At 36.8% G+C, this 14,203-nt stretch overlaps 1 protein-coding gene across 1 annotated transcript; it reads left to right on the forward strand.

Moving 5' to 3' along the window:
* The first annotated feature begins 999 nt into the window (after nt 1-999).
* Nucleotides 1,000-3,616, forward strand: LOC117576860 (uncharacterized). The gene is made up of 4 exons (XM_034261962.2): nt 1,000-1,234; nt 1,858-2,254; nt 2,320-2,492; nt 2,570-3,616. Exons 2-4 carry the CDS (start codon nt 1,866-1,868, stop codon nt 3,145-3,147), a joined length of 1,140 nt encoding a protein of 379 aa, XP_034117853.2. The 5' UTR covers nt 1,000-1,234; nt 1,858-1,865; the 3' UTR covers nt 3,148-3,616.
* Nucleotides 3,617-14,203: the final 10,587 nt, after the last annotated feature.

A 14,203-nucleotide genomic window follows, 5' to 3' on the forward strand; every position in this document is an offset into this window, starting at 1 on the left:
TATACCAGCTCTAGCTTTAAAATTATGCTTGTTACTCGATTTTTTTGATTTGCGGGGGCGGAAGTGGGCTCTATCTCTTATAGTCTCTAAAATCTAGGTGTTCATATGGACATGTCTAGATCATCTCGGCTATTTGATCCTGATCAAGAATATATATACTTTATAGGGTCGGAGATGCCTCCTTCTACCTGTTACATACAGGTAACACAAAGTTATAATACCCTTCTACCCTATGGGTAGTGGGTATAATTATAACTCCATCTCCTATATATTCTGAGATCCAGTATTTCATTCGGCCGGACGGATAATCCGGCGGACGGAGATGGCTAAATCTTCTCGGCTGTTAACGCTGATGAAGAGATACATACATACATATGTATACACTTTATGAGATTGGATATGACTCCTTCTGCCTGTTACATACTGGAGGCTACCTATGGGAAGCGGGTATACAAAATGTGCTAAGGGTTTAATCCCAAGTCTGCGACTGTATTCTGTTCCATTCGGTTTATTCAATTACTATGTTCTCTTCTGTTTTTATTATATGTGTTTGACTATTACTTGGCAACTGTCTTAACTTATTTTTATCAAGGCACAATATTTCTAATAAAAATAAAACTTTTTTTTTTAATTGCCAAATAATATGTATGACTAAAATAGGAAATGTTATGTCGGCCATATTAAAAGTTACCTAAGCCCAGCTCTTTTGGAAGCGCAAAGTAGATGATTATTTAACTTTTCGTTCCTTCCTTGGGCTTGCAACCATGACCACTCTCAATATGATGCACACACTCTGAGTGCATGTGAAGATAGTTTCGTATGTATGTACATATGTATATGTACGTATGTACAACTTTCTAGCTCACTCATTCAGCCGAGCGTCACAATGCTCTTCAGCAGTTATAAAAATTTCTCCAAACCAGTTCAACAGCTCCAAGAGCCAAAAATTATTTGAAACTCATACGCTTGACTCCCAACTTGCTTAGTATTGGTTTGTGCTTCGAGGTCTGAAGACGAAAAATGAATTTTGTGAAATGTGATAACTCCAGTTAATTAAGATCTGGGTAGTGAAAGTCAAATTTGTTGAACTGATCTACTTTGTATTAAGCGGCTGGTGGTGCCTACCAAACATTTTGATATCCCAATTTATGAAATACTAGCAAAAGCATCTTCAAGAATTGGGAGATTTTACAGCTCTATCGAGGTGTTTATTCCAATTGGCTGTTAAAATCGAGTGAGTATCTCTTTTGGGGTTTTTTATGTATGTATGTATGTATAAATTTATGTATGCATACAAATATAACTGCTTAATATGCTCTTTTATTTTATAAAATATATGTGTATGTTAGGTATTCGTGTTCATTTATGTATTTACTTTAAAATTGGAGGATTAAATATTATTATAATATTAGTCATATTTGCATAAAAAAACATAAATCGTAAGACATAAGTAGATGCAATGTATGCATGTATATACATATGCATAAGTAAATCTACATATGTATGTATGTATACATAGTAGCTTAGGTGAAAGTGAACAATGAAAGCAAAAGTAAATTTTAATAATTTATTTTTTTCTTTTGTTTTTGTATCAGTAATACCATCTTTTAATAGGTACACATGTATGTATGTATATCCTCTTTCAATACCAGAAAAAAGGCTTTTTGTTTAGCAGACAGACGGGTTCTTCCATTTGCGGAAATACATTATACGTTTTTAATGTTTGTGTGTTGAACCAGTTTTGTTGAATTTTTGTTTTCATTTGTTCTGAAATGAGTGAATCAACTTTTAAAAATATACACATATAGAAGGATTTAATTATTTCGTAATTATACTGTATATTTTTATTTTTTATAGTTGTAGGGATGATCGTTCGAGTCCCTTCTCGCAGCATTGACCACATCAGGTCGAAGACACACCTATGTTTTCTCTTATTCCATATTGTTTTCTTAAGCTATAATTGTCTCGTGGATGCTCATGGAAGACTTATAGAACCTCCAAGTCGAGCGTCGGCTTGGCGGTATGGGTTTCAAACACCACCAGATTATAATGATCATGAATTATACTGCGGAGGCTTCACCCGTCAGTGGAAGCGAAATGGTGGGAAATGCGGAGAGTGTGGAGATGCATGGGACTTATCTGAGCCACGACCCCATGAAAATGGAGGTCAATGGGGGCAGGGTGTTATTGTTCGAAGCTATTTTCCAAGCTCAGAAATAGCAATTCGCGTGGAATTGACGGCTAGTCACATGGGGTAAGTAATCATAACAATTTTTCAGATTCAAAAAAAATTTTAAATTTATGAATTATTCTTTGTAGATACTTCGAGTTTAGGTTGTGTCCAAAGCCAAGCGCTAAGCAGTCATGTCTTGATGAAAATTTGCTAGAGATAATTAGCGGCTCACCTTTAGTGCGGAGTACAACAGACTTAGATACTCGATTCTATCCTCGTAATGGCAGTCGCATTTATGAAATTAAAGCTCAATTGCCTGGTATTTTTATCTATTAATACTTACTACGTTCATCATTTATGCCATTTAAATGTGTAAATGTATCTTCTTAATTTTAGAAATCTTATGCAATCAATGTGTTTTGCAATGGCGTTATATAGCCGGAAATAATTGGGGCATTTGTGACGATGGCAATGGAGCAGTTGGTTGCGGTCCCCAAGAAGAGTTTCGATCATGTTCAGATATAGCAATAACTACAGATGCACGTCTTCCAATTCGTCCTGCTCGACCCACCACTCGGATTACTACACATCATCAAAGTCCCAAGAAAGATCAAGTTGATGCTAACAATCTTAGTGTTGGCCCGGAAATCTTCATTACGTGCCTTGCACTAATATTACTTTTTATTGGCATTTTAATATGGGTTGTCTATAAAAATTATCCACATAGGGTTGCAGAATGGAAGCAATTCTTATTAAGAAAGTTATGCAAGAAAGATGAAGTTAATTCGTCTAGAGTTATTCAAAGCCCTACCAATGCCTTTAATACTATATTATCAATCGATGATATTGGAAAATCTAAAGATAACAGCAGGGTGGATCACTTGTCAAACTTACAAATTTCCATTACACCAATTCCACCACCTCGCACAAAACGGGTCACGGTCACACGTGTTAAAGAAAACACAAACATTTAAATACTTCTTTTAGAAATGTTTACCTCTTTTACCTATTAGTATTCCTGTGCATTTTTTTATTTGTAGTTAGTAAAAAACAGTAATTATTGTATACAGCGAATCGATATCATTATTGTACGTCTATGGTATGAATCTGCACTTAAGGCCGATGTCAAGGTGCGCGCGATCAGAAAAACGAGAAAATGGCAAACTTTGATCGCATCGCTTCTCACTTTGACATCTTTCGAGCGATAGCATATGAAAATATGTATGTGCATTGGTTTATCACTCGTTTTCTCCCAGTATTATCGCATCTCTTCTAGCGCGCACTCTGACATGAGCTTAACTTTATTAATTAGAATTTAGTGATAAGTAAGCAAAAAGACTTTTATTTTGTAGAGTTGCTTTTATATAATTTGATTATGTGATGACAAAATATATATAAATATTTAACCAATTAGTTAATAAACGGCTAAGTTATTGACAACGATATGATAAAATGTTATTTATATTGTACTTATTTATATTGAATAGAAATCTTTACTGTATCAGTTTTTCGATTCACGCTAGAATTACAATATCTACGCAAAGGTAAATCAAAAGAAGTTGTTTGGCCAGATTGGACAATACATGCAGATCGATTCGTTTTCAAGAATTATTAAACATTCCAAACGTTGATCATAAATAATTACAACATTTTGCTGTTGAAACTAGGAAGGCTCAAAACTTTGTGAGCAAATGAAACAATGGCTGAAGCTGGCTGCCGTAAAGTCAAATCACAAAAGATATGACACTGGTTGTCTTTGGTACCCGTCAACGGTCTAGCTATAAAGGCAAATATTGATTTATGAACCGAGCGCGGCAATCCCTCGTCGAATGCAGTAACACTCCACAGATGATTATTGGGATCCATACCAAAGTGTGATATGTTTTTCGCGGGATAATGTCGACGAAAAAATTCCTTGCGAGAATTATCTGTTAAGGTAATTCCCTCGGCAGATATCTTGAAATGCACTTCTAAAGGAATTGGTCGTTTTAACTCAGAAAGCATCTGAAAGACAGATTTTTTAACTGCATCATCCCCAGTAAGCGACTCCATTTCACTCTGATACAAGTAGAGTACATTGCTAGCAGCACCTTGCGTCATAAGCTGTTTGTGCTTAAATATAATTTCTTGATTATTAGTTGGCAAAATATCCTGATCGGGGATTACAAGCGAACAAGGTAGAGACATTTGTTTAACAGAGTGTTCATACACGAAAGCGGATAGAGATGAAAATATTGGTTCAGTCCTGCACCCCATTAGATGAACTCCCCTCGTTGTTGGCTCTAATAGGAAATGTCGAACCAGTTCATCCCCATATCCAGGTCCAGTAACCACACCCGGAGGAGGCTTGGCGACACGTAGCACAAGACCAAATGCATTTGGGTATGTTGTTGAATTACGAATAAGAAATGTTCCAGGTGTCACGTTGCGTAATAAATCCACAGCTTCTTCTCTAGAAATATTGGGCTTGTACCAAAATTCAGATGAGTCTTTGGCAAATTTCACTAAATGCGGCTCAACCTCTTTGGTATTAATGGTCTCATCAAGAATGCTCATATCTTGTAAGGGTAATGGATATGGGCTCACGCAGCGTTCAAATCCGTTCGATCTCTGAGCAGTTGGTGCCTCTGAAATTTTTCTTTCAATCAATTGTAGGTTTAAATTACTACCATTGGTAGATATTACTGAATCTGCTGGATCGAATAATTGAACCTGATTTTCTTTTGGATCATACAAAGCTTTTTCATTCACAAATATCATTTTGTTTAGATCTTTTTTATTCTCCACGTTTTGCATCTTTCGCTCCAGAAGCATCTCTTCGAACTCCTCTCGGGTAGGCGTCTTTCGCAGCAATGGACACGATGTAGCTATACTGGGACGTTGACGTCTTTTGGTTATCAAATGACTCCTTGGAGATGCTTCTAGGATATCGTTATCTTCTACAATATCGACTACATGATTTAATTCATTGGTATCGAATCCCAAGGGAACGCTTCCATAGCTAAAAGGTAGTGCATTCTCACGTGCATGGTAGGGAATATTTTCTTGATCTGCATCCGCATGGCCATTGCCCTCAGCAGCTTCCAGCACTACAATCCCATTTAATGGAAAATGTGGTTTTTCATGTACTAAAGCCATTGATTCAATTTGTTTTGAAACTGACGTCTATTTTTATATGTTATGCATTGTACGTATAAAAATGTATATAGCGTCTCACACTAATGCATGTATATAAACATCTTTATATTTATGTCTATGTATGTACATACATATACATTTAAGACGTAATCACTCGAATCGACATATGAATGAACGATATAAAGAAACATGCACGACTGTTTAGACCCAGCACGAATTGTTGACTAAAGTCACTTACCAAATAATACATGAGGTATTCTAAAGAAATCATATGTGAGTGCGTATATGTACAGACTCATACATATGTATGTATTTATTATTAATATTTATATGCATACATGTGAATTTCACTATTTCAAAGAACATAAAGTGGCTGTTAGGAGTATGTAACTTACATATTGTATGTATATTTTATATTTTTTTGTTCATAAGGATGTTTATGCAAAAAAATAATGCTAAAATCGATATATGTACATACATATTTGTTGATTGTAGATTTCCCTACAAGAGATTTCTCTTAGCAGGAAATTACAAATATACATACATACATGTCTACATAAGTATAAATATATGTACATAGTATGTATGTATGTACTACATACATAGTATGTATGTATGTACTACATACATAGTATGTATGTATGTACTACATACATATGTACGTATATATGTACTACATACATATGTACGTATATATGTACATTATCTTGAGAAGCATCAACAGCCGGGAAGATTTATCTTGATTTACAGATTCAGATCAATAGAGCTAGAGAATGTTGTAGACTTTAGACGAATGTTTTAATAAAAAGGTGAACAAACGAGGGCAATTTTTGGCCAACTATTAATCTATTATAAGGCGTAGATTATAAATCAATTTATAACCCAGCGTAGATTTACTAGTGCTGGCTGCTTTGGCCTTTGGCTAGCAACTAAAAATACATATGTATACGACAATCTCTACGTATCCGGGTTCTAAACATATAGTCGATATTTTAATCGAAAATGTTGAACATTTTTCGAGTTATGGTGGGTGCCAATTTTAAAACCGTGTTTCGAGAAAAAAGCGTTTTAAGTTTTGATATGCCATTACATCACATGTTATGCTCTCCTAACTAAGTTCGAAATGAGAGTCAACAAAAATGTATTTCCGCCTAACTTTATTTTACAATATTCTAGGATAGTTTACCTTTTTTCAAGCAAATAAAAAAAAGCAATCGGTTATTCGTAGCCAACAAATATTCAATATATAAATTTAAAGTTTGAAAGAAATTATATGATGATGAGTTTAGGTTTTTGTTCAAAGATATCAACTATGTTATCGAATGTTTTAAATCCAAGTAAACGAAACGTCGTTTTGTGGTCGGTATGAATATATTATTCTGTTTAGACTGGACTGCATTATTGAAAATTTCCGTTACATAGAACCTTCCGCCGAATCATTCTATAAACGGAGAGGGACGACTGATTAAGCTGCATTTTTAATGATGCACAATAATTCTGAAAAGGTCGCCGAATTCGGCTATCTGTTTAGTTTATCGATTAAATCAATCTGAGCACTATGTACAGGAATATGATCGTTGCAGAGCGAGTATCGTAATATGATGCATAGTGTAAATAAGTATAGTCAATTATTTAGAATAACAAACAAAATTTATTTAAACTAATATTTTTTGGATGCCCTAAGGGTCGCACAATTTATTAGATTGCTCAATTTGGCTGGATTGTATTCCTTTTGATATTCTTCTTCCTGGTTGTTTTTTATGTTACTTAACCTGCTGTTTGAGTTTTGCGATTTTGGTATAAGCAGTGTTTTCAGTGCTTACGAAGCACTTGCATTATAGAATCGCATCATTCTAACAGGCACTTGGCCTCAATTAAATATTAGCGTCACTCGTCTTATGTATCTCAGTCAACGACTACTTTCTCTTTACGGATTGAAAATTCTCTCTCGTTCAGTTCAAATGAACCAAAAATCATCGATAATCTGTTCATTTGAGCTTATTGATTATCGTTGTCTAGGTTTCTATCGATACACAGGCCTAAAGAATGATTTCGCACCTCATATGGAAAACCACTACCACATATAGTACATAAAAATTTGTACCATAAGCAGCATAGGGAGAGGGCTGAATTTCATTATGGTAAAATGTTATAATATATCGTGAGGCCAAATATACTTTTTGTTTTAATATATTACCGATAATTCAGACTCTATTTAGATCAAGTGTCTGCTTAGGGGTCAAAAAGTAAAGAAACTCAGACAGTAAGAAGAAGAATAACAATAGCCATAGAAACAAATCGACTGAAAATAAGCAATTCAATAAATAATGCGACACGAAGGGCATTCGAAAAGTATAGATACATATATGTATGTATATATATATATTTTATTTCTTATTCATCAATTCACTCTTCTGTTTTATATTATAATAAGTAACTCGCTCTGCATCGATTATATTCCAGTACAAAGTGGTCAAATTGATCTCCTTTTCGATTTTCTTTATACTCTGTTTGTTTACTTTAATTTTTTGGGCCGCATGATGAATGAGGCGGCTCCATTAGCTGTCCCTCTCTTGCACATTGCACTGGTTATACTTAACGGAAATTTCAATGATGCAGTTCAGTCTAAACAGCGTTTAATATTCTTCAAGGAGTGGAGCATAGTATATTTAAGATTTGATTATTATATAAAAAATGTATCTGTATAAACATATACATATACATATATAAAAGATATAGATATTAGTATAAATATGTATTAAAAACTCTAAACCTATTTATCTTAACTTAGCTTTGTAATGTTCCTGGATGTCTATGGAATGCTTAAAAGGTACGAATAATTGCCGCAAGAATCCTAAATATAGTCATTTCTTTTTCCAAAGAAAAGTGTTCTAAATTAAATGTACATTAAAATAGAATTTTATTGCATTGCATTGCATTTGGTGTCAGTAAGTGGTGCTAAGGAAGCAAGAAATTTCCTACAGTGATTAATTACAATTTGCGATACCGAGAAGGCGACCCGACTTTGGTCGCGGTCGATCAAATATGTGATCGTGCTAATCGCACTTTAGTATGTATGCTTAGAAAGCACCAGCAGATCCTTTACCCTCTTTAGTTTATGAGATTGGAAATGATTTTAGTCCGTTCTTGGCCAACATCCCTTACACTCTTTAGTTAAGAGCATTTGCCACTATACATATTTCATGCCCACTTTCACCAGATGTCTATTTTAGAATGTACAAGTTAACTAAGTCTTGGAAACAAAATTCTGACAGTTTACAAATGATTTATCAGCATTCTCACTGTGACCTCTGGGGGCTGTAGTCGGATAGCATTGTTATAGCATAAATATGCTTGGTCGGTTTGCTGACTACGTCTTATTGTTCATATAATAGCATGATCCCCAATATTGTTACTCTTCATTTAGCTTAAGCAATTTTAATTCAGTTCTGATATACTTCTCATTCATACAACACAGGCTTTACTTCGGTCTTCTGTCGTTAATGAACCATATCTTTGTATACCAATCATTGATTATCGATTCGCATAATAACACTTTATTTAACAATAAAGATTGTTTAAATACAACAAACGACATTGTTTCAATAAACTTGAAAAGCGAAGTTTAGATTTCATTGATTAAAACTAAAAACAATTAATTGGCGCCCCTTTAATATTAAAATACTACCCACACGTGTAACGAATCACTAAGGATGTATTCTGGTCTAGTCTGGTGCTGGTGGAAGGTTTATTAGCGTGGCGTACACGCTGGCTTCTCCGGGCTTTGCTCAGTTAGCATGGGGTTCAAGAAAAGGGCCAAATAATAAGACGCACCGCTTATAATAATAATACATTAAAAATTCGCGTACATATGGGAAGACAGAAATTCTAGTGATTCAGAGTTAGACTCATACTCTCCGAAATAGAGTTATCAAAAATAGACATGCTCTTGTAATGGATCAGGATCAACTCAGAGTTGTTATAGAGGCAGCAATTGTCAATGCTTTAGCTGAAAAGGCCGCGATAAACCAGCGGGAACAGAATGCCTTGACACAGGGAATTAATAAGTTGTTCGAACAAATTGCGGCAGCGCACGTTACACCTCCAATAGTGCAGGCATACACAGCAATAGACATTGTAAACGATATCCGTTGTGACGAGCCTTTGGATGACGTCAGTGCTTGCTTGAATTTAATTGGGCACAAGAATCATACGTCTCTTGGAGACAGGTAATGGTTACCGCATAAAAATATGATATATAATGGCAGTTCACGGCATTACCAAGCAGTCATTATCGTTAGAAGCAAGATACGTTGCATTGCGGATTCTTTGTTATCTTCTTTCAGTGGTAAACTTTGATGCGATAATCAATAGCCTTGGCTTCACTTACAATGACAAACGGCCAATCCATCATATTGAGCAAGAGTTAGGCACTCTGAGACAAGGGGGCTGCTTCTGCCTCAGTATTATAACGAAGTAGGGAAAAAACTTACACTTTTGACCAATAAGGTCAATATAGTATGTCAAATGAACCCGCCCGAGCAAAGATCCTCTGTGAAAAATTCAGCAATGATGTATTGCGAGTTTTTCCGAAGACTTGCTTTCGACGCCTACTCTTGCTCTGGATATATGTATTTTGTAAAGCCCATAGTCGACAGCAGGAGAAACAGTCTCAACAACCTGAAATACAAAATCCGCTCTATAGTAGACACACCAAAACCAACAAATAGACTGACTAGTAAAGTGGCAATGCTGCCTCCAGTGCAGAGGCGCAGGTCTATGACGATGCGAACAGCAGCTATGTCTCTGATTCCTGTCATCAGACGAAGTGTAGCGGTGACTGACATGAAATTTTTTTTATAGATACGGGCGCACCTAAGAATTTTATCCGAACGCATGAAGAGTTTCGAGGCGTCCGCTCAGTAGAGCATCCCTTCACAATCTATGGCACAACCAGAATTACATAGAAATGTTTTGTCTCACTGTTCGGCATTAAGGCAACATTTTTCATTCTATCGGAACTATCCACATTTGATAAAATAATAGGCCTTGACTTGCTAACAAAGGCAGGGGCAGCACTTTGCTTTGTAAATAAAGAAAACCAAAATCTGCTCAAAAATCACCAGAATCTCTTCTGATAACAACTTCATATGGGTGGTGGAAAGAAAGGTACTGATGAGGATGGTACTCGGAACATGCGATTAGTCATGGAGTTTCGCAAGTTAATCGAAAGAACTTCATCCGACAAGTACGTCATGCCAGATATCTCAATGATATTGGGGAACTTGGGCACAGCCCGATTTTTCTCGACGCTAGAAAAGCCTAATAGAGGGTATCAGTAGAAAAATCACGTTTTTTTAAGAAGAGCGGGACCTTTCTTGGGTTGGTTATCATCTGCAATGGTTTAATGACAGACCCTGGGAAGGTAGAAGATAAAAGACTTTCCGGAGCCGAAGACTGTATTCTAGGTCATTCCATTCTTGGGTCTTCCAAGCTATTACAGATGTTTTATCAAAGACTTCGCGGCAATAGCAAGACCTATCTCGGACATTTTCAATGTCAGTAAGTATAGGTCACGGAATATAGCAGTACAGTTTACATGCTGACTACAAGAAGCCATTCGATCTAACGACCGATGCTTCAGCGTACGGTATTGGCGCGGTGCTGTCTCAAGAGGGGCGTCCAATTACAATAATTTAAAGAACATTGATGGACAGAAAAGTCAATTATGCTACGAATGAAAGAGAGCTTTTGGTTACCATTTGAGCATTTTCCAAATTTCCAAGACAGGACAAGACATCTACTTCTTTACCAACCATCAACCTCTAGCATTTGCGGTATCGGAATCAAATCCGAATGCAATTTCTTCACAAGTTTGGCAAAGAGAACCTTGTTGCGGACGCCCTGTCCAGGCAACAGCTTAACACTGTAGAACAACAGGAGATCGACTCTTGGCTGCAACAATTTACAGTAAGATGTCCCACTCACACCATCAAAACAACAGACAAGCCGCTAAATTGTTTCAAAATCATATAGTGCTGAAGGAGGTCCGTTTCCATTAAAACGCTCTTTTGTTTTATTTGGGAACAAAAGACGACACTCAATGAGCTTAACATGTAAAATATTCTTGCTAGACGAGCTTGCAAATACCCAACTGTGTTAACGCCTTCCATTGTGATTTACACACGCTTGCAATGATACTGGATGAGATGGTCCAAAGCTGCAACGTTTTAGCATTGCCAAACTCCCGAAGTTGACATATTCGGGGTTGGGCAAAGAAAGAAAATACTTGTCACAGAACTATTATGTTCTGTGGCCTTAGCCCATAGATTAGTTCAAGAGAATGTGAAAAAAATATTACCCGAATTGCAAAATTTTTGTTGTTTTGGAGTTAGCATTACAAGTGACCCTCCCCTACACAGTGTCTTCAATGGATAGGTGGAGCGTTTTCATAGCACTTTGCTAGACCTCGCCAGATGTATTAAAATTGTTAAAAAAAAAAAAAAAAAAAACACAAGAGTGACACGATAGAAATTATTTTGCTAGCAGAAGCTGAGTACAACAAGTCAATTCACTCCGTTATCAACAGGAGACCAATTCACGTCGATCAGGCGCGCACGGATGAGCCACCGGAGGTTATAGAAGGCAGAATCAGAAATGCTCAAGATGCGGTCAGAGCCAGGGAGAATGCGTCGCGGCAAAACAGACTGTTCGCAGTTGGTGAAAAGTTTTAGTTAAATCCAACCGAAGGTTCGGCCTTTGTGTGAAGAGTGAGAATGGTTCACAAAGACAATCTAAAGTAACACCTTCAAGGCGACCCCCTAGGCAAGCTACTATAAGATGGTACTCATTTTTTCCTTTATTTTTTTAGCCACTAGGCATTACTTATTTTAAGTATATTTTTGGTGGTGGGTTGCCCCTTTGCAATTAAAAAAAAAAAATAATATTAAAATATAATATTAATAGCCGAAAAAAAATTACATTACCAACTATTCGCACAATAAGTACATCTCCATTGTGGATGGTAGAATCCTAGTGTTGGGAAGAATGCCCCTACGTCAAGCATTCAGCAAACCTTTCGGAGTACAAACGTGTAGTGGAGGAAACAGTCAATTTAGTGAATTCTATTGATATGTTTCTGTAGTCGCACATGAAGAAGCTCTTGAGCTTGATACAGCTCATCTCCAGGATGTATAAAAAGCCTTAGGTGAACACCCGATGCCGGTGATTTGGAGAAGATTAGGTTTACTGAAATGCAGTTAGTTAATTCAAACAAATTGAAATAAACACCACAATCCAGGAGCAAATTAACCAAAGATTAACATTGTTAGCCGGAATATTTTGGATGACGCAGATCATGCAACACTCCATAGGGGATTCTATGTGAGTCTCGTTCGTTAAAGACCTCTAATCTGTTAGCACTTTACAATTCATAATTAAATTCCTAATAATTCATTATGCTTGCTAGAAAATTACCATCTTTTCCGTCTATACTACGCAATGGAAAAACGCACGCAGTCAAGAGTTGCAGCGTCTCACCTGGAGGCACATTTTGTCGACTAACACCACGCGCGAGGCACTGCACATTGCTAAAGCCAACCAAGCTAACTTAATGCATTCCCCATGATGGACGACGGCATCAAAATCATCAACGACAGATCTGCAAAAGTGCAGGTGAACAGCGATCGATTCATCACCATGAGCGATCGCGCTATAATCAACGGAACTCTATTCGTCGACCACAACAACGTTCAAGATAAAGTCCCTGGAATTGCCAACTCTCCAACTGAATGAACGCAACTTGGGGATCCAGAGTTTTACGAAAAAGCCGGAATCAACCGCGCAATGCTTGTGACATTCATCGCTGTGGCGATCTGCTGCACTCTCATCTGTGTTGGATTGGCCTGTTGACGGATCATCATGGTAAAGAAGTCTGCGAAACAGTAAGGAGAGGTGGTCGCTAAAATAGAGTCGGCCGAGGGCGGCCTTAAGCTTGAGAGTAGTTAACTAACTCTTGCAAACAAAATACTGACGATTAAAAATATCTTGTCACTCTCACTGCGCTGTAATCGGATAGCATTGTTTTGTAGCATCACTCTTCATTTAGCTTAAGCAATTTTAATTCAGTTTTGATATACTCGTCATTCAAGCAACACCAAAGCATTGAGATGTACTCTGTAGAATGGAAAAAGCATGTGTTGCCACATGCTCGCATTTAGTGGTGGATAAAATAAGTCCACATGAGATTGATTCCATAATTTGAAAATCCAGATGAAATATGCATGCAGTAGTTATCAAACACACGATACATGGACCTTGCGGAACTACATTTCCAAGCGATACCCAAGAGAACTGCTTGTAGAAACCATAACGGGAAATTATGCATACCCATGGTATTGTCGGAGATCAGCCGTGGACAATAGGTGATCGGTAGGTGAAGGTAGGACAAAATGTTGATGTAGACAATCATTGAATTGTGCCATACTCGAAAATATTGTCCAAAGCTTTTGAGACTGTCGTCAACGTGGAATACAGTAACACTGTCAAATCGATAAAGTACATATGTATGTAAGTTAACAAAGATAGCGATATGGATGTCTTCAGTGTAACCAATGCAAATGATGAAATATCACGGTACCAGATGGGTCGCTGTTAATAATAACGATGCAACTTGGATATTAGTAATCGTCAACGTGTTGTACGATGAATTGCACGCGGCAGACAGAGCAGCACGACCAGTAACATTATCAAATTCCATCTCAGTCACATTTTGATGTGTGGTGACATGCCACGCTATTACACATGTAATGTTTCTTCGAAATCGTTTCAGCTTCGTAAATAAGGAACCCAAGTTAAGTTGAATTTGCTTCAGATGCTCCAGGTTACACCAAA

This window comes from Drosophila albomicans, chromosome 2R (genome assembly GCF_009650485.2).
Source record: "Drosophila albomicans strain 15112-1751.03 chromosome 2R, ASM965048v2, whole genome shotgun sequence".
NCBI lineage: Eukaryota > Metazoa > Arthropoda > Insecta > Diptera > Drosophilidae > Drosophila > Drosophila albomicans.